Source organism: Macrotis lagotis, chromosome X (genome assembly GCF_037893015.1).
Source record: "Macrotis lagotis isolate mMagLag1 chromosome X, bilby.v1.9.chrom.fasta, whole genome shotgun sequence".
NCBI lineage: Eukaryota > Metazoa > Chordata > Mammalia > Peramelemorphia > Peramelidae > Macrotis > Macrotis lagotis.
Genome location: NC_133666.1, coordinates 654,836,311 through 654,861,826, shown reverse-complemented (window position 1 = coordinate 654,861,826; position 25,516 = coordinate 654,836,311). Strand labels below are relative to the sequence as shown.

General features: G+C 51.1%; 2 protein-coding genes across 9 annotated transcripts in view; one reads left to right on the top strand and one right to left on the bottom strand.

Annotated features, from left to right (window-relative positions):
* The window catches only part of EVI5L (ecotropic viral integration site 5 like), a 73,966-nt gene extending 54,441 nt beyond the window's left edge, over window positions 1-19,525 (top strand). For 3 of the 8 annotated variants that reach the window (XR_012472187.1, XR_012472189.1, XR_012472190.1), the window contains 4 exons: window positions 51-146; window positions 1,630-5,147; window positions 17,558-17,652; window positions 19,303-19,525. Coding sequence is in view for 4 of the 8 variants with exons in the window: in XM_074205076.1 (XP_074061177.1) it covers window positions 51-146; window positions 1,630-1,914 (381 nt within the window). In the remaining 4 variants the exon portion in view is untranslated. Of the gene's footprint in view, window positions 1-50; window positions 147-1,083; window positions 1,403-1,629; window positions 6,330-8,046; window positions 9,089-9,541; window positions 9,949-17,557; window positions 17,653-19,302 lie in introns of those variants that run through there. The other 5 variants (XR_012472188.1, XM_074205079.1, XM_074205078.1 and 2 more) reach the window with 5 other exon arrangements.
* Window positions 10,126-12,079, bottom strand: PRR36 (proline rich 36; the record flags this gene model as incomplete). Its single annotated transcript, XM_074202234.1, is given in 3 exon segments — window positions 10,126-10,586; window positions 10,683-10,761; window positions 10,763-12,079. Coding segments are annotated over 3 exon segments (1,857 nt in total), but the record flags the coding sequence as incomplete, so codon positions are not given.
* Window positions 19,526-25,516: the final 5,991 nt, after the last annotated feature.

Sequence of the window (25,516 nt, the reverse complement as noted above, 5' to 3'; positions counted from 1 at the left end):
TACCCCCTCCCCATTCAGTTACTGGGATGGGGCACCTTTTTCCCTTCCAGAGAGAAGAGGGTATGATCCAGGGGCAGCTCAACCACTCAGACTCCTCCCAGTACATCCGTGAGCTAAAGGATCAGATTGATGAACTCAAGGCTGAGGTAAGTCCAAGACCTACCCCAGCCTTTGACTTCTACCCCATCTGCCTTCCAAGAAGGGAAACCGTCCATTCCCTCTGTAGGCATGCTGGGAGACCTCTACTGGGCCCAAGCTAATATGCCTAGAGGAGAGATTCCCAGGGTCCTATCCTTCTTGGCAGATCTCCCAGAGGTTGTGCTAAGAAAGGAGCCAAGTACATCCCTCGTCTGACAGAGAATGGTCAGATCTTCCCTAGGATGAGCTCTCACTCCTCCCAGGGCAAATCGCAGGACTCTGAAAGGCAGAGAAAGAGCCAACATCTGAACCTCACAGTTGATTGGTCCTTTGGCAAAATGAATGGCAAGAACCCTGGCCTAATCATCAGAAGACTATAGTTATGGACCTGGCTCTGCCACTGGCTCCAGGGTGGCCTTGGGCACATGAACCCCTGGTTCTTTCCTCACCTTAGTTTTCCTAATTTATAAAATGGAGTAAAAATCCCTGCTGCCCAGAAGCAGGTGAGGATCAATTGAGATAATGGAAGCAAAGGCACTTGGGAAAGTTTAAAACCACAAATTATCTTCCATTATTATCATTTATTGCTTCTGTTTCAAGGAATTTCCTATTGTCTATAGAGCAGACACAGGATTGTACCCACAAGTGCAGAGGGAGACAGAAGGAACTGTCTCCTCGATGTTCTCTGTCTAGGTCCCCAGCCCACGAGCTGGTCTCCTGCAGAGCCCCCTGGTCATGACCAGAATCAGTGCCTAGAAAGGGAAGAGAGGTGCCAGCTGTCAGAGGTGGAGGGGCCCAGATCATCAGGGAGAAAGGAAGGGAGACCAGGAGGCAGGACTCCCCAGGATGGGCTCCCTGGCTGTGCTTGGTGTCTCAGGCCCACTCGTGGGCCCCACACCAGGACAGGAGCTCCCTGCCCCATAACTCTTGTCTTGATCCGAGCAGAGTCTCTCACCCTGGGCAGGCTGGCAGCTGGACCGAGGCGACGCACTGCATGCTGGGACTTGTAGGCTCCCACAGGCCACCCCTCCGTATCAGAGCCCAGGGTAACTCCCCCTCCCCCAGGGCCTCCCCCTCAGGCTCTGGTGTCTGGCTGATTAGGGCTGGGCTAAGGTGGAAGACCTTTACCTCAAAACCTCCCCAGCCTTCTTCCTGATCCCCCAATCTGGCCCCTTGTCTTCCCCTCCAATCCAGTAACAACCTTCTTGCTGGTGGGGCCACACGGGTCCGCTATCTCCTCCTGCTCAGTGTTCACCAAAGGGCCATTGCTCCTTTCTTTGTGGCCCCTTGCTATCCCTCCCTCTTTTTCTGTTTCCCTTCCTAATCCCTCTGTCATCTCCTTTGTTTCCTCCATCTCCATCCCCCTCGATCCTCTCTAGCATTTCCTTTATCTCCCATCTCATCCTGGCCATAGCTTATCTTCCCCTCTTCCCCTCCAATATAGGTTTGGATCCCTCCTTCCCAACCTTATTTCCCCTTCCCATCTCCCAGGTTCGGCTACTGAAGGGCCCACCCCCATTTGAGGACCCCCTGACCTTCGACAGCCTCCATTTGGTGCGTCATTTGGATGAGGACTCGCTGCCTTCCTCTGATGAGGAGCTCCTGGGTGTGGGGGTAGGGGTGGGGGCAGCCCTACAGGACGCCCTGTATCCTCTATCTCCCCGAGATGCCCGGTTCTTCCGACGCCTGGACCGCCCAGCTAAAGACAGTGAGGGCAGTACGGACAGTGATGCCGAGGAGCTGGCCCCTTCCTATGGTCAGAGCCTGGGTAACTGAGGACTGCCTGCCTCCTGGCCCACCCCATCCGGGGCCCAGACCTCTCCCATTCAGGGGGCAGCCTCCATTCAGCGTTCTTCCTGGAGGGGATGAGGGGGAGTGGGGCCCATCTTGGGGTGCCTAGCCCCTCCACAGAGTGCATCCGAACATCTACCTTGAGTGTTGTCTACGCTGCCCTCTCCCAGGGGCACTTGTGATTCACTGTATTTAAACTCAACTCCATTCTGTGGCTCCCTTCCCATCTCCCACCCCCCTCCTTCCTTTCAGGGGTTCTCTAGGGCAGGGACTGGGAGACAGGAGGATGCCATGACTCCAAGAGTTCCAGGCTCCTCTCCCCCTTGGAACATTTCTGTGGTCTTGAAGTTTCTGATTCTTCCCAGTATTATTTATTTCTCTACAAGAGGGTTGTTTTATTCTCCTCCCCCATCCCTGACTGCCCAGGACCAGAAAGCACTGCCGTTCCTTCCCCAAAGAGCAGCACAGGCATCGGGGTGGAGGGGCATAGAGGACCACTGATCAGTACTGGCCTTCTCGGGGGCAGCTGCCCTCTTCTTGGCCTCCATTCCCAGGATTAGGCTGTCTTCTCCTGCCCCACCACACCTTTGGAGGTGCTTCAGATTAACTAAGTCCCTGCCACCAGTTCTGCATCTCCACTTTTGGGGGGTTGGTGGGGGAGGGGAAGGCAGGATTCCCCCATTAGCAGACTTGACAAGGGAAGCAAGAGCCCTGAGCAAAATAGTTCCTCCTGAAAAAGAAAAAGCCAGATCTTAGCAGATGGGTCATGACTACAGGCCTCCCCAAGCCATAGCGTAGCGTCAAAGCAAGACTAGGATTCTCTTTCCTGTAGACCACCAGCCACCCCCAAGCTAGGGCCTCCTCCTTCAGTCAGGCTGATCTTTGAAGATGCAGGATCTCCAAGCAACCCAGCCTCATCTGCTTGCTGGCTTCCGTGGTATCTCCCACTCTAGAACTCCTTGGCCTGGTGTGTCCATACTATCCATGACTAGCTCCTTCCTTTCCAGGCTATCCCATTGTCACCCTTGAGGTGGAGGGAGGGGCTGGCCTTGGAATAGGAGAGATGGTTGGGGCAGATCCTGTATTGGTTTGGGTATTGTGCCTTCCAGTAGCAGCTGCCTCTTCCTCCCTGTGCCAATTCCATTTTCTCACCAAATTATTTCTCCTCTACTACTCTCTTCTTGCCATCAGCCTAACCCATACTTGGGTCACTGGAGAAATAGGCCCTTTTTCTGCTAAAACCAAAGTCATCCCAGTCTGGGGAGCAAATAGCTAAGAGAAGGTCTAGAATGATAAGCACCTGCTATTCCTGAGTACCTCACCACCCTCCTGTCACTAGTCCCCACTATGGATAAGGAAGCCCCCTGTGTCCAGAGGGGTGAGGAGGGTGTCTTTGGGCCACAGGTGGGAAGGAGGTTCCCCATGTGACTCCTAAGCTAAGAAGCAAACTGTTCTGACCCCTCCTTGAGCCTTCAGAGCCTGCTGGTCCCACCAGGAGCAAGCCTCTTTGCCCCTCCTCAGCACTTTGCTTTCTATCCTCTTCCTGGTGTCTCTTGTTTGCCAACATTAAAGGTGCTGCTGGGCTTCCTCCCAGCCAGATGGTGACCAGACCCTAGAAGAAGGGGCAGGGGGATTGTCACTTGAGTGTCTCAGCCCATTGGTCTCTCCCTGCAGTCCAGTATCAGTATTCACCCCCATCTGTGCCCTTCTACACTTCACCTTTTCTCCAGCCCAGCAGAAGCCACCTAGGAGGGGAAGGAAATTGGGCAAAGAGGAGTAGAACTGTCACCCTGGTAGGCCCTGCCTAGGAACCTGCTGTTGGAACTTGTGCCTGTGGCCATGGAAGGAAGAAGTGCCATATTCTCTGGAGAATAAGACTTCTGGTCTTCCACTTCATCCCTGACTCCTCCCCTTGGGCTCTGTTTGCTGAGTTTGAGAACTTAGGTGCCAAAATCCATTAAGTGTCTACTTAAGCTGCTCTGGGGGCCTGCTCCCCCCAAACACACACACACACACACTATCCCCTAACTGTTATTCCTTGTCCTTGCAGGAGGATCAGCCCTGTTCTTCATTCCTCAGACCCTGTACTCTTGTCCTCCCCCACCCCAGGCATTGAGGGCTCACGGCTCCAGGGCAGCCCACCACATTGGTGCTCCCAAAGCTATCTCCTGACCCCTCCACTGTTGCCCCTGCCCCTTAGCTGATATCAGAAGCAAATAGTCTGATCTATATTTAATAGGAAAGCCCCTGTGGGGCAGGTTCCCCCCCCCTTTACTCCATCCCTTTTCTCACACACATACACATCACCCTCCCACTGGCTCTGTCCTTTGTGCTGAGACCAGAAGTAGTTGAGAGTGATTGGTACTCTGCAATGTCCTGTCAGGTGTAAGTGTATGGCCTCCACCTCCCCCCCCCCCCGCCCACCACCATCCTCACACTGCCTGTACAAACCCATGTGTCTCCACGCAAGGTTGGAAAGACAAATAATAAAGCATATTTACACAATCTTAGAATTGGTGGGCAGGATGTTGGGGGAGGTGGTGGAGTTTGCTGGGAGAGACCAACCTAAGCTAAATGAGATGAAGACTAGGGAGGCCTGAGCTCCATAGCTTAGACAGGAAGCAGCTTAGGTCTCTCTCCTATCTCTCACCTAAGAGCAGAGAACATGAAGGGAACAAGAGAGGTAGAATAAATTCTATTTCAGGACAGAGTATGGCTGTGGATGGAGGTAGGACAGACCCTGAGAACTTGGACACAATCAGGAGGGGTGCATGCTAAGAAAAGTCTCATCTCATCCCAAACCCTTGGGTTCCTAGGGCTTGCTTGATTGCTATGGAGTTTCAGATGTGTGCTGGGAAGGGGATGAGATTGGCAAGGATGAGCAGAAGGTTTGGTGAGATGAGATCCAGTAGCTTAGGGGCTGAGGTTGAAGTCAGTGGTGACGGGGTATGTGTGTGTCAATGACGTGTTTGTGTAGATTACTGTTTGTGTGGGTGGGTGTGAAGAAGGATGTGTGGGTAGGGTAAGGAGTGTGCTTGTGTGTGAGGAGGTGTCATGAGAGTTACCATACATGATGTACCAGGGGAACACCGGAGCCCATAAGTAGCTTCCAGACAATTTAACTGAATGAAGAAGACACATAGAAAAATAAGAGCCAGAGGAAGTATACAGAAGTTGATTCCACTGAGGTTGGAATGGACTGGGGATTCCAGGAGGAGGTAAGACTTGAACTAGATTCTAAAAGGAGGATAGGATTTTAGTTAACTAAAGGTGAGAAGGAAATTGCAAAACCAAAACCAGGATGTAATAGTATGTGCTATCTTGGGTGATGAGCCAGAAGTGGAGTGATCAATGTGACAAGTCAGTGGGAGCAATGGAAAGTAAGGCTAGAGAGGTGGCTAGGTAGTGCAGTGGATAAAGCACCAGCCCTGGAATCAGGAGTCCCTGGGTTCAAATCCGGTCTCAGACACTTAATAATTACCTAGCTGTGTGGCCTTGGGCAAGCCACTTAACCCCATTTGCCTTGCAAAAACCTAAACTTAAAAAAAAAAAGTAAGACTAGAGAGGCAAACTCAGGACATATAGGACCTCATGATGATCCTCCTGGGATGGGAAGCTACTGACGGTTTTTTTAAGGAGGGGAGATCAGAGCTAGGCTTTAGTAAGGAAGGTGAATCTAGCAGATGAAATACAGAGAGGAGAGACAGGCAATTTTAGAAGACTGGAGCAAAAGTCCAGGTAAGAGGTAAGGGGATAAAAATCCATCTCTAATTTGTATGGGAATGAATGAGCTCCTCAAACTAAAACTGAAAAGTTTCTAATAAGTCTGATATGCTGGACAGGAAACAAGGATTTAAAGGTATGAGCAATTCCTCTCTGGCTAGCAGAAGGTTTTGGACTTCAGAAAAATAATATTCATGTTATACTTTAAAATTACAAAATATTACATATGAATGTTATGTGTATATCTGTCTATATATATATATATATATATGTATGTATTTTTAATAATTTGAATCTTCCAGCCTTGTGAAATAGGAACTTTTGGTAGTATCCCCATTTTGTAGATAGAAAACAGGCTCAGATGAATTGACAAGTCATACAAGTCAGACTTTAAATTCAGGCTTTCCAAGATCATCACAATGTTAAGCTTTCTGGATCATAGATTATACTTTAATAGATCTGTGATCCCATCAGTGTAGATACTTTCCCCATTGATGGAAAGCACACCCCTCTGCAGTCTTGTGTGATTCTCATCTCTGCTTTTTTTCAAGTCCTCCACAGAAGACTTACCTGGTGTTTGGAAGCTTTCCAAAACTTAAGATTGGCCTCTGGTCAGGGCATCTTGCAGGACTGGGAAAGACATCTATGATAAAAAAAAAAAAAAACAAAAAAAACAACTCAGTGGCCTGATCAACAAAGTTTTAAAACAAATGTGACAGGAAGAAAATTCCTATATATAAAGCATAAAAAATTATATGATATGGAGGACATAATCTTAAGCTTTAAACTAGAAAGTAATACTAGAAGCCATCTCATTCAATGCCCTCATTTAACTGATAAATCAGGACCCTAAGAGGTAAAGTGCCTTGTTCAGTCATAGAAACAGAAAAAGTATCTGAACCTACATTCTAGGCTCTAAATCCAGTGTTGTCCCCTGCCCCCCCCCCCCCAGCCCCTCCGACTATGGCCACAAAGAATAGTGCTTTCAATAAAGAAAAAAGATCAAGAATGAGGTTCTTTGGTTCTCTCAAGTCCAATTGCACAGTCTGAGCAATAGTGACTAAGATTTTGGCACAAACAAGTACAACTTCATAACTTTACTGAGACTTGGGGAGATGGAATTCAGGACAGAAATCTATCCATGGATGATGATATATTTTGTCCGAAAAGAAACAACAGGAAGGAGTAGTAGTTTGTACATTAAGAAACCTGTGCACAAACCTGAATAGAAAAGAAGAATTAATTGGTGGGTGAAATGGGACTACAGAAACCACAAAGAGAAATGACCATGTCATCCTAGAGTCTGTGATAGCCAAGCATAGGACAAAACACTGGAAATGTTAGGCTTTGTCTCAGAGGGCAGGACTGGAGTGGAAACTGCAAAAAGGCCAGTTCACACTTGAAATTAAGAACTTCCTAGAAACTATCCTAGAGGAATGAACTGCCCCTTATTTGAGGTCTTCGAGTAAAGATTGGATGAGCATTTGTAAGGGAAGCTTTAGAGTGGATTTATGTTCATGGACAGATGATGACCTCTGAGATCTGCTCTAGCTCTGAGATTCTGGGATTCTTGTAGCAGATTCCAGAGAATTCAGAGGAAAGAAACGTCTGATCTTGTGACTTAGAAGAGTGAGAACTTCCTTTGGGTTGAAATAGGACATTTATGTGGAGGTAAAACTGGAGCTAGACTTTGATGTGCATGTGACTGGTAAGGTGGGGAAAGTATTGGAGTATGGTTATGGTAGAATCTGTGTGTTGGTCTGTTTGTGGGGACTTAAGGTGAGTATCTCCTGAGGCCCAAGACCAGAGGGCAGAGATTGTGTGTGTGTGTGTGTGTGTGTGTGTGTGTGTGTGTGTGTGTGTGTGTGTGTGTGTTAGTGAGAGAGAGAGAGAGAGAGAGAGAGAGATTAGGGTGGGGTTGCCTTGGCATCCCTACTCAGGTCTGAGAACTGGGACAACTGGCCCTCATTCATTCTGGGAAGGAAATCTCTGTAGTTTGCAATGGGAGCTCAATTTAGCGTATGCTCCCATGCCTGGTGGGGGTATGATGTGGGTGTTTGAGGATCATGGGGAGACAAATGGGAAGATAGGAAAGGAACCCAAAATAGAGCCACTTTCCTTTTAGAATCACAGAATGAGCTGTTGCCAGGATATTGGGGGTGAGGGAAGAGGAAGAAGATGGAAAGACCCCAGAAAACTTGCTGCTTAGTTCTCTCTAGTTCCCATCCTCCAAGGTTCATCTGAATGCCTAAAAGCTACAGAAGAATCCAAGTTAGAATTTGTAGGAGAATCTAAGTTAGGGTCCCCAAAGAGAGAGGAGTTAGGGGGGTTGAGGGGAGTCTTCAGACTAGAATCCTAGTCTGCTTTCTTCTACCTCCCACCTCTGGTGGGTAGCCCCTGAGATGCCTCGATCCTTCCTTGTAAGAAGCAGGAGATCCTCTGGAAGAAAAAAGTTGGTTGGTAAGTATAGCCTGTCTTTCTGGAGATTCCAAGCCCCCAAATCTTGTAGGGCTCCTATGGAACATCTGGGTAGTAGGCTACCCAAGTTCTGGAGGGAGAGAAGGGCTGAGGAGCAGAGCAGGAAGACAGGATAACTGGTTAGATTCAAATAGATATTTAAGGGCCTTGAAGGGGGGAGGGGGTAAATTAGTAACCAGGATACCTTAGAGGTAGGGAGGGAAGGCACAGCAGAGGCAGGGATTAGAATGTCTGGGTTTTCCCATGGTACTTAAGGAGTGATGGATTCTTCTTGTATAGGCTTTACTTCAGGGGATCCAGCCCTGTCTGTGGGGAGCCTTGGAGGCACATGGGCTGACAGTTCCCCAGACCCTGGCGCCGGCTCCTCCCTGGGGTTCCCTGCCCTTACTGAGGGTGAGTTCACTGGTCAGAGCTCCCCTGGGCCTGGGAATGGAAGCCAGAGGATGGTGGGGTTACTAGTCAGTTGGGTTCTAGGAATCTTAATGACCAGATTCATTTGGCATAACTCCAGGACTCCAGGGTCTGGCCACCCTCTCCTGGGATGGTCACTGTCCCCAACCCTGGCTCCAGCCTCAGCCTGAGACTGGAGTTACTACCCAAAGTCTGCAGCCCCGGCTACCACTGCTACCACCCCCAGCACAAGCCCCTCAGCAACTCAAGGTAACCCAGGAGGCTGAGGCGGGTAGGGGCAGAGGGGTAGAATCACCCCAAGCTGCAGTCTCTAGTTGGTGGTGGTGGGGGAATACTGGCCTTGTCCTTCTTTCCACCCCCCCACGTCCTGCCCTCCCTCAGGAGAGACTATTCCCTTGCGGCATATGTGGGAAGAGTTTCCGGCGCTCCTCCACTCTGTCCACGCACCTGCTCATCCATTCGGGCACCCGGCCCCACTCCTGCCCCTTCTGTGCCAAGCGCTTCCATCAGAAATCTGATATGAAGAAACACACGTTCACCCACACTGGTGCGGGCTGGGAAAATGCATATGCCAAGGGCTGGGGGGTGGGGTGGACAGCAAGCTTCCAGGCTACAGAAAAGGCCCTCCTACCTGCCAAGAGATCTCTCACTTGAGGAGGGAAGTTGGAAAAGAATTCAGGCCATTGTCAGCCTCATCTCTTCCCCTAGAATTCACCTTCACTGGGCCTCCCATTCTTTGTCAAGCCCCTCCTTTACCCTACACTGCTCTGATTTACCCTATTGGCCGGTCCCCCAAATCCAACTAGCTTTACTCGCCATCTGCCCCTCAATATTCTTTCATAACTCCCCAGTTAGGACCGCTGGCTTACACCCCCCCCACACACACACACGTGCATTTCCACAGTCGTCCTCATGCCTAGCCCACCCCCAGACCCACTGCCCTTCATGTGTTCCTGACTGGGCCCCCACTTCCAGCAAGTTCCCCTCTACCTTTCCACAGGAGAGAAGCCTCATCACTGCGGAGTGTGTGGAAAGGCCTTCAGCCAGAGCTCCAACCTGCTCACTCACTGTCGGCAGCACGGTGTGAGCCGGCCCCTGCCTCGGAGGCCACAGTGCCCCCCCTCGCAGGCATCTTCCTGCCCCAAAGAGCCATCGAGCACCTCCCTGGGGATCCTGAGTCCCAGAGAGAGAGGAGAAGCCAGTCCTTAAAGTCTTCTTCTCCACCAGTAGAAATAGTGTGGGGAACCCCAGATCCAAAAATGCTAGCCAGCCTACGCCCCCAGACACAGCAGCTCCGGCTCCACCATCTCATCTTTATTACAAACTAAAAAGGCCTTAGAAAACACACGGGCACGGCACGCAGACTTGGGACCACGGGGGCAAACCAGCGAGGACAACCTACGGCCAAGGGATGGCGACCGAGGGGGGGGGTTCGGGGTCCCTGGGTCAGGAAGCCGGAACGCCGGCAGGCCTCTCCCCGCCGTGGAGCCGCGTGGGAAAATGGGCAAAGTGCGGGCGTCGAAGAGGCTGGGCGCAGGGGCTGGGCCGGGCGCCGGGGCTGGGCCCGGCTGGACCGCGGGCCTCTCAGTGGAAGGTCTCCACCTCCACCACCGTCCAGTCTCCCTGCGGGGAGGCCACGTCGTCTGGGGAAAAGCTAGTCACCGAGGTGATGCTGGCCCGGGACTCGTCCAGCGGGGAGAGCAGCTCGGCCCAGCGGCCCAGCTCGGCGTCGCTCAGGGCCGGCCGGCCGCCCCCGGGCCCCGGCCTGGCTCCGCCCGGGCCCTCCGCGGCCAGCAGCAGAGTCCGGCTCAGCAGCTGCTGCACCACGCTGGCCTGCAGCGCGCCCAGCTGCAGCTCGCCCGCCCGAGCCGGCTTGGGGCCGCGGGGGGCCGGAGGCGCCTTCTCCACCGTCCGCTCGTCCTCCTCCTGCGGGTCCTGCCCCGCCCTGCTTGGGGGTCCAAAGGCCGGATCCGGGGCCTCTGCCTCATAGATGGTGGACAGGCCGTCGGGGGGCGCGGCCACGGGGGCCCAGGGCAGCGGCTCACCTACGGCAAGGAAGGCGGGGCGTGAGGCCGGGCCGCCCCCCACGGAGCCGCCCGCCTCCTCCAGCCCCAGCCCCTTGGCTCCCGGGCTGGGGTTACCTGGGCCGCCGTGGGGGAGCCGGGGGCAGGTGGCGCAGGGACTGCGGGTGGGGACCCCCGGCCGGCTCCAGGCAGCGGGGGTGGCAGGCAGCGAGCTCCGGGTCCGGGTCGGGGGGCGGCGAAGCCGGCGCCCCTGTGTCGGGGCCGCTGTCGTAGGCCCGCAGCTCCTCGGGCGTGCTGGTGGCGCTGCTGCTGTGGCCCGCCAGGTCCGGGCCGCTCAGGGTGCTGGACGGGCTTCTGGACAGCTCCGCCCCCAGGGGCCCCAAGGACAGGCCGGGCCCGGGCAGGGGCAGCGTCCCGGGGGGCGGAGGGGAGGGCGTGGCCTGGGCAGGGGGCGTGGCCGGAGGGGAGGGCGGGGCCTGTCCCACAGGGGCCTCCGGGAGAGGGGGCGGGGTCTGGGGAGGGGGCGTGGCCGGAGGGGAGGGAGGCGGGCACGTCCAGGGGAGAGCGCTGAGGGGTGGGGCCTGGAGAGGGGGCGTGGCCAGGGGCGGGGAGGGCGGCACCAGGTGGAAGCTTGGGGCTTCCGGAGTGGCCAGGGGAGAGGAGAGGGGCGAGCCCAGGGGGCAGGGCAGGGCCTGAGGAGGGGGCGAGGCCGGGGGAAAAGGAGGGCGGGCCGAGGGAGGAGCCGCTGGACCTGAGGGAATGGGAGGCGCCTGGAGGGCGGGTGTGGCCAAAATGGAGAGCCTTGGATGAGGGGGAGGGGCCCGGCGAGGAGGCGGGGCTGAGGGCAAGGGCGGATCCTGTGGGGGAGCTAAGCCCTGAAGAGGTGTGGCCCGAGGGGGAGAGGGCGGAGCCTGAGGCGGGGGCGTGGCCAGGAGAGGGTCCGCCCCTCGTTCGGACCGCGAGGCTAAAGGAGAGGGCGGGTCCTGAGGAGGGGGCGAGCTGGAAGGAGCGAGCTCAGTCCGGAGAGATGCGGCCGCAGGGTGGGCGGGGCCCCGTGGAGGGGGCGTGGCGCGAGGGGTTGGGGCCTGGAGAGAGGGCGTGGCTAAGGCAGGAGAAGGCGGGGCCTGTGGCCATGCGGCCGAGGGAGGAGGATGGTTCTGGAGACCCGCAGCTGAAGGGGAGGCCGGAGCCTGCTGGGTAGGTGTGGACAGAGGCAGACTGACCTGAGCAGGGGGTGCGGCCAGAGGGCAGGTAGGGGCTCGTGTAGGGGGTGGGGCCAAGGGAGAGGGTAGGGCGTGTGTAGGGGGTGTGGCTACGGGAGAAGGTGGAGCTTGTGTAGGAGGTGTGGCTGAGGGAGAGGGTGGGGCTTGTGTAGGGGGTGTGGCTAAGGGAGAGGGTGGGGCGTGTATAGGGGGTGTGGCTACGGGAGAAGGTGGAGCTTGTGTAGGGGGTGTGGCTGAGGGAGAGGGTGGGGCGTGTGTAGGGGGTGTGGCTGAAGGAGAGGGTGGGGCTTGTGTAGGGGGTGTGGCTGAGGGGAAGGGAGGGGCTTGTGTAGGGGGTGTGGCTACGGGAGAAGGTGGGGCTTGTGTAGGGGGTGTGGCTACGGGAGAAGGTGGGGCTTGTGTAGGGGGTGTGGCGTGTGTAGGGGGTGTGGCTGAAGGAGAAGGTGGGGCTTGTGTAGGGGGTGTGGCTGAGGGGAAGGGAGGGGCTTGTGTAGGGGGTGTGGCTACGGGAGAAGGTGGGGCTTGTGTAGGGGGTGTGGCTACGGGAGAAGGTGGGGCTTGTGTGGGGGGTGTGGCTAAGGGAGAGGGAGGGGCTTGTGTAGGGGGTGTGGCTAAGGGAGAGGGAGGGGGTTGTGTAGGGCGTGTGGTCAAGGGAGAGGGTGGGGCTTGTATAGGGGGTGTGGCTAAGGGAGAGGGAGGGGCTTGTGTAGGGGGTGTGGCCGAGGGAGAGGGAGGGGCTTGTGTAGGGGGTGTGGCTAAGGGAGAGGGAGGGGCTTGTGTAGGGGGTGTGGCTAAGGGAGAGGGAGGGGGTTGTGTAGGGCGTGTGGTCAAGGGAGAGGGTGGGGCTTGTGTAGGGGGTGTGGCTAAGGGAGAGGGAGGGGCTTGATTGGGAGGCGTGTCTAAGGGAGAGGGTGGGGCTTGTGTAGGGGGTGTGGTCAAGGGAGAGGGTGGGGCTTGTGTAGGGGGTGTGGCTAAGGGAGAGGGAGGGGCTTGTGTAGGGGGTGTGGCTAAGGGAGAGGGAGGGGCTTGTGTAGGGGGTGTGGTCAAGGGAGAGGGTGGGGCTTGTGTAGGGGGTGTGGCTAAGGGAGAGGGAGGGGCTTGTGTAGGAGGTGTGGTCAAGGGAGAGGGTGGGGCTTGTGTAGGGGGTGTGGCTGAGGGGAAGGGAGGGGCTTGTGTAGGGGGTGTGGCTACGGGAGAAGGTGGGGCTTGTGTGTGGGGTGTGGCTAAGGGAGAGGGAGGGGCTTGTGTGTGGGGTGTGGCTAAGGGAGAGGGAGGGGCTTGTGTAGGGGATGTGGTCAAGGGAGAGACTGGGGTTCGCTGGGGAGATGTGGGCAGAGACAGACTGGCTTGTATGGGAGGGGGGTCAACTAATGAAGTGGGAGGAGCTTGTGTGGGGGTTAGGACTAATGCTTGTTTAGGGGGTGTGGGGGAGGGAGGGGCTTGTTTCGGGGGCGTGTCTAAGGGAGGAGGGGCTTGATTGGGAGGCGTGTCTAAGGGAGAGGAAGGGGCTTGTTTAGGGGGTGTGGCTAATGGAGAGGGAGGGGCTTGTTTGGGAGGCGTGTCTAGGGGAGGAGGGGCTTGTTTAGGGGGTGTAGCTAACAGAGAGGGAGGGGCCTGTTTGGGAGGCGTGTCTAAGCGAGCAGGGGCTTGTTTAAGGGGCGTGTCCAAGGGAGAGGATGGAGCCTGTTTAGGGGGCGTGGCTAAGGGAGAGGGCGGAGCCTGCTGCAAAGATGAGGGCGGAGAGGAACTGGTTTGTGGAGAAGAAACAGGCAAAGGAGGGGGCGGGGCCTGCGTGGGGGCGGTGGCTGAGGGCGGGGCGTGTCGGGACTTCCGGCCGGGCGGGGGCGTGGCGGGAAGGGCGGGGCCCTTGGAGCGCAGCGCGGGGCAGGCCGAGGGCGGGGCCGCCGAGGCGGGGCCGGGGAGGCGGGACCGGCCCCCCGGGGAGCCCTCGGCGGACTTCCTCCTGGCCGCAGCCGCTGGGCCGGCCACGGGGTCCCCAGGACTCTTGGGGCTTCTTCTGGGAGCTGCGGCTTTGGGCTGGGGGGCGGGCCGGGCCCTGGAGCTGGGGGGAGCCCTTGGAGACCCTGGCTCGGGTCCCGAGGCCGCAGCCAGACGTGGCCCCGGCAGCCCCGGTCTCGAGGCTTGGGCCACCTGGGTCGGCCGAGCGGCGTCTGGAAGAGACGGGAGAGTCTGTGGCCCCCCGTGCGCCCCCGCCCGCCCCCGCCGCTTGCTTTCGGCTCCTCTCCAAGTCGGAGCGGGCGGGGGTCCCTCCGGGGGTCACCCGCAGGCCTCACCCTCCCTCCGCTGCCCCCCTACCTCCGCCGGCTCCTGCCGGGGCCAGGCTGCTCCGGGCTGCGGGGGCGGGAGCGGGGGCCGGCTTGGCCTTGGCCGTGGCCTCCCCGGGGCCGGAGCGGGCGGGCCTGGCCGGGGCGGACGCCGCGCAGCCCCGAGGCCCCGGCCTGAGAGGAAGGAGAAGGCTCGGGTCAGACACGCAGAAGGGCCGGGCCGGGCTGAGGGCGCCCCCCCCCCAGGCGGGTCTCACCCGGGGAGGGGCCCGGGGAGGCAGCACACCTGGGGAAGGGTCCCACTTGGGGAAGGGCCAGACATGAGGAGGAGACCAGTTGGGGGGCCGTGAGGGGGCGCAGTGGAGAGAGCTCCGGCCCTGGAGTCAGGAGGACCTGAGTTCCAATCCGACCTCAGACACTTAATAATGACCTAGCCGTGTGGCCTTGGGCAAGCCACTGAACCCCACCGCCTTGCAAAAAGCAAAAAAGGAGACCAGTTGGGAAGGGGGTCACATCTGAAGAAAGGACGCCATATCTAGAGAACAATTCTGAGGAGAAAAAATGCCTAAGGAAGGGCCATGGCTGGGGGCGGGTAGGAGGTCCAGCCCCCAGGTGGTCCCATCTGGGGAAGGGTCATATAGGGCAGAAGCTCACCAAAGAAGCAACCATACCTGGAGGTTCGGCCAGCGCCTGGGCCTGGTTCTGCTTTCTTCACCAAAGGCTGCCTGGGCACTACAGAGAGAAGCCACAGGTCAGTTCAGTCCTGACCTCCCACAACACCTTAAACGCACCTTTGGAAGGGGACAGGGCCACAGGGGGTGTGAGTCAGGGGAGGCCGGTCTCGAGGGCTCTCTAGGAACCCCGCAGCTGTCAGCCCTGGAAGGCACCTCCGGACACCTGAGCCCACCAATCTGTAGGCCCCAAACTCCTCTCCCTTTACTCTCTAAGAAATAGAAGGAGGGAAGGCCAAGGAGGAGCAGGGCCAGGGAGGAAAGTTCAAGGTCATTCTAGGGAGGCACAAGTCAAGGGTGGGGTCCAAGGTCCCAGACACAGGGTCAGGATTGGAGCTGGGGGTCAAGAAACAAGACCTGGGACCCTCTACCTGTGCTCGGAACACTGGGACCCATCTTGCCCGTTCTGGAAGGCCCAGATGGGCTTGTGGCCACCTTGGGACCAGTGGCTGCTCTTCCTGCCTGTTCCCCTGGAGACCTCTTCGCCACAGCCCTGGGCTCAGCAGTGGCTCGTGGGGGCACCGTCCCTGATCTTTTTGGAGTTCCAAGAGGCCCTGGCACCGAGGAGTTGGGCAAGCGGGGAGTCAAGGGGGGTCGATTCCCCCCGACTTTGGCTTTAGCTCCAGTGCTCATCCTACAACAGAAAAATAGAGAAGGTGGCACCTCCATCCCAATGTGGCTGCAGCCCCTTCCCCCACTCCAGTCCCTCTGGCCTTTGCCATCACCCAACCGGCCAGGGCCTCAGTCTAAGCCTCCATTGCTCCTCTCCAGCTGGAGGAGGGAGCCAGAGCCCGGCCTCCCCCAGCAGCTGGGGAGCCTGCAGGCCTTCCCCGCTCTCCTGTGCCCGTCCCATAGCAACCAGACCCTTGCTACCCAGCCGGTTTGGAGGGAATACACCAGATGGGGACCCCTCCCCCTCCCCTCCCCTCCCCAACACAGCTTAGAGAGAGATTAGCACCATCTTGCCCTGTCCCTGAAAAACTGCGATAATCCTGGGGCCACCAGCCAGGCCCCGGGCAGAGACCCAACCATCCTCCCCGGTTACCCACGAAGTCCAGAACCCCCCCCCCAAGATCCGAGGAATCAAACACAGCCCCCTCCCTCCCCAGCATAGATGCTGTTCAGCCTCAACACGGCCAGCCCCTGAGAGGACGAGGAGAAACCGAGGCTCCAGGTAGGCCCGAGAAGGGGCCAGGGATCAGATGCCCATGCCTCTACTCCGGCACATGGAGATCTTAGGGAAGGGGGAGCCTCCAACTCGAGTCAGGGCGATCGGATGTGCTCCCGGGAGGGGGCTGTCCAGCGCCCCCACCCCCACTTTGATTCCAGACACCTGCTGGGGGGGAGGGGGCGAAGGGGGGGCTGCCCTGAAGGAGTTAAGGGAGACAAAGAGCCCAGCGCCGCCGCCGAGGGCCCCGCCTCTCGGCCCCTCCCCCTCCACCTGCTGGGCGCCCTCCGCGCCCCCCACCCCAAGCCATCTCTCTCAATCACCTTTAGCCTCGAGCAGCTGGAACACCTGGGGCTCCTGGGGGGGAACTCCTGGGTCCCCTGGGAAGGCCGGACCCGGCCGCAGGGCCTGGGCGACGAACCAGGGGAAGGGGGAGGAGAGGGAGGAGACCAAGGAAGGGGAGGGGGCTGGGGGCGAGGAGATGGCCGGGGAGCCCCGCCCCCTGCCCCAGCCTGGGCCGCTAGAGGGGGAAAGGCCCAGTGGCCCCGGGGTAATGGGGGTGAGGGGGAGGGAGAGAAGGGGAGACTAAATGGGGAGGGGGGGATGAGAAAAAGGAGCAAGAGATGGAGGAAAGGGGGGTGAGAGAAGGGAAGAAAGACGAATGGTGAGGGGGGGGGATGGAGCTGAGAGGCAGCCAGAGACACAGGCTGCAAGCCGAAGGGGGAGGAAGCAGAGGCTGGAGCCAAGCCGGGGGTCTGGGGGTGGACGATGAAGCTCCGGGGGAGCTTTTTGAAGGGGGTGTTTCCATAGCAACTGTCACCAGGCGTCCAGAAGGAGCAAAGGGGGGAGTGGGAGGAAGGAGAATCTGCGGAGATGCCACCCACCTGCCCCCTTGGACCCCACACGCTACCATCCCCCTCCCCACGTCCCCCCGAGCCCCAGCCCCATTCTACCCCTTCGCCTCATTTCAGCCTACCTGGCCTCTCCAGTCCTCTAGGAAACTGACAGGCTGGGGCTCTGGACAGGTTGGGGGTGGCGCTAGCTCTCCATTGGTCTATTTTCTTTTCTTTTTTCCCTTTTTTCTCTTTTTTCCCTATTGGTCTATTTTCCTGTGGGCAAACCAATCATCATGCTGAGTATCCCTCCACATTTGGCTTCTAATCTGTGCTTCCACCAAGGGCTGGGTGAAGAGATGGCTGGTCCTGCCCAGACTCCTCCAGGGGCCCAAGAACCAGGGCCTTCCTCACCAAAGACTCCACCTTCTAAAGAAACAAAAGGATAGCCCTACCCTTGAGGGAGGAAGGGACAGGATGGGGGCGGGGAGAGGAAGGTGGGGCGGGACGAGCAGGGGAGGTAGAGAAAGGGAGAAGATTGTCGGGGTCGCAGAAAGCCCCTTGGAGTTTGAAACTTTGGCTTTCTCTTTGGAGGAGATAGGTTGGAAAGCTTGGAGGACATAGGGTTACAACCTACAACCTCTGTGAACCGGCAAGGCTCCTGAGCTCTCAGTTTGCTCACCTTCAAAATGGGACGCCAGGTGGACTAAGGCTTTGTACAGTCCCTTCTAATTCTGAATGTGCACATATAGGATGAGGATGATGAGGATGAGGATGTTTGTCCTTCATCCTCGAAGAAGACCGTGACATCAAGGAGGTGATGCCATGCCAAGCACATGGATTGGATGTGAGTTATGGGTGCTGACCTGTTTCCCTCAGAGCCATCTGGGTCCAGTGGCTAGACATGAATCAGGACTATTGGAGATAGCCCTGGATGTGTGGCAATCAGGGTTAAGTGACTTGCCCAAGGTCAAACAGCTAGTGAGTGTCAAGTGTCTGAGGCTGGATTTGAACTCCCAGCTTCCTGACTTTAAGGCCAGTGCTTTATCCATTGTGCCACCTAGCGGTCCATATGTGTGTGTGTGTGTGTGTGTGTGTGTGTGTGTGTGTGTGTGTGTGTGTGTGTGTGTGTGTCTGACCTGTGGTAGAGCATTCTGAGCTCGTATTGGGCTGCTTAGTCACAGCCGGACACACTATAATTAATTATGTCTCAAACATAGTGATGTCACTTTAGTCTTTTTGGATAACAAAGGACAAGAATCAACCAACTCTCTCTCTCCCTCTCTCTCTCTCTCTCTCTCTCTCTCTCTCTCTCTCTATATATATATATATATATATATATATATATATATACATGTTTATATGTATGTAGACATAAATGTGTTTATATGTTTATATTCATATACATATATACTTCTTATCTGAGAACTATAAAACAAGGCAAGGGCCATAAGAAAAATAGGAATGTAAGATTTGTCAATACATAAAATGCAGACGAGTGTGATTTAGATATCTATTCAGGGGTCTGGCCCCCCCTTGGAGGAAAGACCCTGTTGTTTTCACCTTTTTTAGAAATAATATGATCATGGCTGGATTCTAAAATCTTCTCTTGCTCATCTTAATAGAGGATTGAGCAAAAATTGTAACTACAGATCACACACAACTATCTGTAAGTCTAAGAGGACAGTGTTCAAAATAAAGGGCATTGTCCCTAGTTGCTCTCAAGAGCAAGGCAATAAATGAACATTGCCAATCCAACTTCCCTAGTCCCTCTAAATTTTGGTTATTAAAAGGTCATCATAGTTACCGATTTGAATAAATTCATTCATCTAAGCAAAACAATAAGTAAAAGTCAGGGAAGTTATGCAAATCTGAATACACTGAAGAGTGCAGGCTAGTAAAGGAAGTACAGATGGAGGCAAAATAAAACACCTTGGCTCAGCCAATAAGGAAGGGACTGATCTCACCCAGGGGAGCCCACTCCTAGCAGGTCCAAGGATTGAAAGTGCATATTTTGGGAGTGAAAAACTGATTTCCCCTCACATGCCTGGCTCCAAAAATGATTTCCAGTTCTTCTTTGAAAACTCCTTGCCTTGGGGGTAGCTAGGTGGCCCTGGAGTCAGGAGTACCTGGGTTCAAATCTGGCCTCAGACACTTAATAATTACCTAGCTGTGTGGCCTTGGGCAAGTCACTTAACCCCATTTACCTTGCAAAAACCTAAAAAAAAAAAGAAAAAAGAAAAGTCCTTGCCTTGCCTCTCCTGATCCATCTCTGTCCTACTCATTCTTCACCTCTCTGTCTTCTGGAGTTAGTCTCTGAGATCTCCCATCAAGTTGGGAGTCACAGCTCCTAATATGAGTCACAGCTCCTAAGATATCTAAAGCATATGAAACAGAGACCAATTCCAGAACTGTCTTCTAGGGCATCATTTAACAAAGTGTTAGAAATAAAAAAAACCACAATGGGAGCTAACAAAAGATGTTCTTTTACACTCAGGGTCATGAAGGAAGACTTCATGGAAGAGGTGTCATTGAAAATGTACTTCGAAGAATGGGAATAAGATTTCAATAGGTGAAATAGTGGAATTATTCTTCAGAATTGGAAGACTATAATACACATTTGAAAACTAGGATGCATAATGGGTATCATATTGCTTACCTTCTTCCTGAAAGGGAAAGGATGGAGGGAGGACAAGCACTGGGAACTCAAAGTTGTAAAAATGGATGTTTAAAAACTTAAAATTAAAAAATTAAATTCTAAAAAAAGAAAGTTGTGATGGTTTCCTGGTCAGCCAGTCATGTTTGTCTCCTGGATCATTGCTCCACTTCTAACCAACTGTCAAGTCTTCTCAGCTCTATCTCCACAATATCTCTAACAACAATAATCTCCATTCTTTTCTCTCCACTTATATAATTTCTATTCCATTCCAAACCCTAGTTGGCATTCACTGGATAATTTCAGGAGTCTTCAAATGGGTCTCCTTGCTTCCACTCTTTCCTTTTTTTTAATACAGCCTCCATAAAAAAAAAAAATTAACATTCCTAAGACTAAAACTTGACTATTATCACCCCCTACTTAAAAATTTTCAAGAATTGTCTATTACCTCTAGAATAAAGCATGAAGTTCTTAGGGTGGTATTCAAATCTTTCTATTATTTGGATTCCACCTACCTTTCCAGGCTAATTACTGAAATACTTCCTTTTGTGTTGGCATAGGGAAGACAAGGTTTCACAGCGCCAACATGGTGGAATAGAAAAAAAGATGGCTTTGAAGCAAGAGAATCTGGATTCTAATCTGGACTTTTGCATTTATTGGCTGGATGATATTGGGCAAATCTCATCTCTGTGCTTTAGTTTCTTCATCTGAAAAATGAGAGATGAAGTATACTCAGGGGGCTATAAAACCTTTGGTACTGACCTAATAAAACTATAATGGGGTGGGGGGGGGACAGCTAGGTGGCCCAGTAGATAGGGCATCAATCCTGGAGTCAGGACAACCTGAATTCAAATTTGACCTCAGACACTTAACAATTACCTAGCTGTGTGACCTTGGGCAAGTTATTTAACCCCACTGCCTTGCAAAAACCAAAGAAAAAAACCATAATAGGTCTGTATCTTAAAAGAGATTTAAAAGAAGCAAAACAAAAAGGGAAAGGACCTATATGTACAAAAATATTTATAATAGCTTTAACCAAATGGATTGGAATTGGAATAATCTGGTAGATCAAATTAGAAATTAAGGGGAGGCTCATCAACTGAGGAATAGCTGAATAAATTGTGGTTTGTGTTCATGATGGAATGATATTCTGCTATCAAAAAACGATGAATAAGATGCTCTCAGGAAATCCTGGAAGGACTTATATGAACTGATGCAAATGAAATGTACAAAATAACAGCAATATTGTAAGATGATCAGCTGTGAGTGACTTAGTTGTGGATGACTTCCCATCAAAACAAAGATCCAAGACTACTTTGAGGGAATTATTTTGAAAAATGCTATCTATTTCCAGAGAAAGAACTGATGATGTGTAGATACAGTTTGAAGCACACTATTTTTAAATTTTAATTTTCCTAAGGTTTCTTTTTTGTGAGGGGGGGGGTCTATGTCTTCTATCACATCATGGCTTCTGCAAGTCTACACATTTATAACCTATATCAAATTGCTTGCCTTCTCAAGGAGTGGGGTGGAGAGGGAGGAAAGGAGAAAATTTGGAACTCAGTTTTAAAAACAAGCATCAAAAATTGTTTTTGTATGTAACTGGGAGGGAAAGTTAAATAAATAAATGAATAAATAAAAGGAAAAAAAAGAAAAACGAAGGGTGAGAATTGTACTGGCAGAACTCTGAGGTTCCTTCCATCTCTAAATATATAATCCTTTGACCTAGTAATAGCTCAAAGTAGCTGCTCAGAATGTAATTTTTGTGGATAAGCCACTGGGTGGCATTCTAGACACAAGCTAACTCATTAAGTGTACACAAATGAAACAGTCACTATTTGATGCTCAAAATCTGAACTCTGCCATGCCATTTCTGGTACCTACCCAATTTACCCATTGCCAGGTTGGGCTTTTCCTCCTTGGGTGTTTCCAAGGGTTTTTAGGTAAAGGAATAATTTCATCTCATCTTAATTCAAAATAGGTTGGCTTGTGTCCTTATTCCTGCTGGATTTCATTTTGCATGACTCTAAAGAATCACTTTGGGGGTCCTCTTTGGATTAAATTGACTATTTGCTGACTGACTGCTCTTTCTCAGTCTTTTTCAAAATTTTCATCCAGGTCATGCCCACTAACTATGGCTGTATCACAGAGTCTTATCCTAGGCTCCTTTCTCTCCTCTCTGTACTATTTCACTTGATTTCATCAGTTCCCATGGATGGATGATGCCCAGATCTTCTTGTCAGCTCTAATCTCTCTCCTGGTTTCCAGGCTCACATCTCCAACTGCCTATTGATCACCTTGAACTGAATGCTCCAAAGATATCAGAAATTAAACATTTTAAAAATAGAACTCAATGTCTTTCTCGCATATCCGTCTCTCTCTTTCCTGTCAATATCATGGGCACTACCATCCTCTCGGTCACCCAGGATCTTACAGGTCTGAACACATTATCCCTCTATTCAATAAACTCTGGTGGGCCCCTATCACCTCAAGAATCAAATATAGGGGTCGGCTAGGTGGAGCAGTGGATAAAGCACCGGCCTTGGAGTCAGTAGAACCTGGGTTCAAATTCGGTCTGAAACACTTAATAATGACCTAGCTGTGTGGCCTTGGGCAAGCCACTTAACCCCATTGTCTTGAAGAATCTAAAAAAAAGGAATCAAATATAAAAATACTGATTTTGGCATTCAAATCCTTCATAACATGATTCCCCCACACCTTTCCAGTCTTCTTATGTCTTTTTTTGTCACGTACTTTATAATCTAGCTATACTACCTTCCTTGTTCCTAGTACAAGGCAGTCCATTTCCCTAATCCCAACATCATCACTGGTTGTCCCCCATTCCTGGAATGCCCATCTTCCCCATCAGCTCCTGGATTTTCTGACTTCCTTCAAGTATAAAAATTCCTAAGATCCTAAAAAAATAAAATCCTTAAATCTTGATTCTCTTTGATGTGATTATCTCCATTTTGTCTTACAAATATCTTCGATTCTTTTTGTACTTAGCACTTGGCCCAAGGCCTTCCATTTAGTGGGAGCTTAATAAGTACATGTGGAGTTTGACTAATATAGAAATATATTAAACTCGACGTTACAGGGTACAATTTATATCAGATTGTTTGCTGTCATGAAGAGAGGGGTGAAAAGGGAGGGTAGTGGAGAAATGTGGAATTCAAAACTTTGCAAAAGGATAATTGTTGAAAACTAGCTTTGTATGTAATTGGAAAATAAATAAATAAGAGGAAAAAGTGCTTGTGGACTTTTTTGTTCTTATATATTTGAATTAGGTCCATATATGTGAATCACATATATCTTGGAAATGATCCTTTTCTAACATGGAAATATGTTTAGCATGATTGCACATGTATTATCTACAACAAGCTTCTTTTCTTCTGGGGGAGGGAAGGTGGAAGGAGAGAATTGGGTAATCAAAATTGAAAAAAATAGATGAATGTTGCAAATTTTTCTTTACATGTAATTGAGAAAAATACCATTTCTAAGTCGATTTCCAAAGACGATTAGTAAAAAAAAGGAAAAGAACCTATATGTTTTAAAATATTTATAGCAGCTCTCTTTGTAGTGGCAAAGTACTGGAAATTCGGGGGATGCCTATCAATTGGGGAATAGCTGAACAAGTTGTGGTATATGGTCTTATAAGAAATGATGAAATCATTGCTTTTAGAAAAATGTAGATAGGCTTGCCTGAAATAATAAAGAATGAAATGAGAGAATGAAGAGCACATTGTACTGCATCAGCAATATTGGGTTTTAAAAAAATTTTTATTTTATTTAAGGCAATAGGTTAAGTGACTTGCTTAAGGTCACACAGCTAGGTAATTATTAAGTATCTGAGGCCAGATTTGAACTCCAAGGCCAGTGCTCTATCCACTGTGCCACCTAGCTGTCCCAGCAATATTGTTTTAAGAACAACTTTGAGTGACTAAGTCATTTTGACTATTACAAATACCCAAATTAACTACAAAAGACTTGTGAAGGAAGATACCATCTGCATCTAGAGAAGGAACTGATAAATAGAAGTTTGTACAGATGATTTTAAATATATATATATATATACATATTTGTATCTAATGGTAGCCAACTTTGTGGGAGGGGACTAGGGAAGAAAAAAGGAAAAAGAAAGCTATTTGTTATATATTTTAAAAGACTAGCAAGTTGTACATGATAGATTTACAATTACTTATACAATCATCTTTTTTATTTTACCAAGTCATGGAAATGCTTGTTTTATTTGATAAATTAAAAATAAATAATTGTTTTTAAATGATCCCTTCATCAGAGTGTTGCAAAGCTTTTCCCAGTTACATACTTCCCCTTCTAATTTTAGCTGCATTGATTTTTTCTGTGAAAAAATTTTCAAATTTCATATTATAACAATTGTCCCTTTCAATTTCTATGATCTTTTCTATGCTTTTCTTGATAATGAACTCTCCCTATTTTTAGATCTGAAAGGTGTTTTCTCCCTTGGTTCTCTAATATGTTTATGATGTCACTGTTTATATCTATGTCATGTACCCATTTGGAGTTTATCTCAGTATAGAGAAAGGTACAGGAGGTATACCTACTTTCTGCTAGATTGATTTCAGTTTTCCCAGCATTTTTTTTTCAAATAATGAGTTGTTATTTCAATAGCAGAGTTTTTTTGTTTATCTAATACTAGGCCACTGTGCTTATTTGCTTCTGTATATCATGTACTTAATCTATTTGACCTATTTCTTAACCAGCACCAAATCTTAGCAATGTGAGATTTAAAACTTCTGAACTGGAAAACCACAGCTCCTAGTGAGGTTCAAAGAGCCCAATTTCCCTTCCCTGGTCTTTCGGAGCTAGAGTTTCCTAGTGATCCCACTCCCAACAATTATGGTCTCAGAAGTAAAGGGTGTGGGGCAGTTTCTGTCCTGGCTCATCAGAGTCACCCCTTGCAGTCTTGGCTGGACCATTAACATCACCATTGCTATCTTCATAATCTCCTCCCTCTCCCTACCAAATAGACAATACCTTTGCTGGATACTTCATGGGCCTGATGGCTGAAGATCAGAGGTTGGCTCCAATCTCCTTCCTCAGATCTTTAGTAGGCCTCTTCACAGATGTATCTCCATGTCTGGAATGCACTCCTTTTTTACCTCCAACTCATGAAGCACCTGGCTTCCTTAAGGGACACAGCTCAGATGCTAATTCCTCTATGAGATGTTTTCTAATGACTTGTGATTAACTGTCTCTCCTTTTTGAAAGTAATTTAGATTGATGTTTATGTATATATGTATGTGATTGTGTGAAAATATATGTATATGAAATAATATATATATCATATAATGTTTCAAGTACCCCCTCCTACAAGAAACCCTTCTTGATCCCCTCCCTCTCCCAGTTATTAGTCTCTCTCCAAACTTCAAATGATTTTGTATTCACTTTGCTATATAAATGTTACTTCCTTCTAAGAGAATATAAGTTAATTGAGAGCATTTTTAAAATTTTTGATTTGTACCCTAGGGTACAAATGACTTAAATATAATAGATGATTAGCAAAGATTGACTGAATTTGTTGAATTTGACTACACTAGTTTTGATAGAATATCTGATAGGTAAAAATGGGAGATGGACTGGAAAGATAGAACTTTGAATGTCAACCTGAGAGTTTGCACTTTCTTTGGCAGACCTTAGGGAACAACTGCAAGCGGGCTTTGGAAAGAGAACTGTTCAGGAAAAACTGAAGAACAAGCACCTATAGTGGGAAGATCTATTGCCTCCAATAGACCGGGGAGCAGGATTATTAGACTGGATGCTGTGGGAGTGCAAGTGAGAAATAAAGAATTGATATCTCCTTTATTTTATATTATTTTTAAAAGCCTTAGTCAATTTATTTTGTGTTAATAGTCAGTTCACTGTTGAGTGGTTGGCTCCCTCATTATGGGAGTTTGAACTCCCTTAACTCAAATCTGTAAATTTCCTGACCATTGGGGGAAATGAGTCAATCTGTCATAGGATGTTTGCCTATTATAAGACTTTCCAAAGGATGTGTTGGAAGGGTTAGGGAACT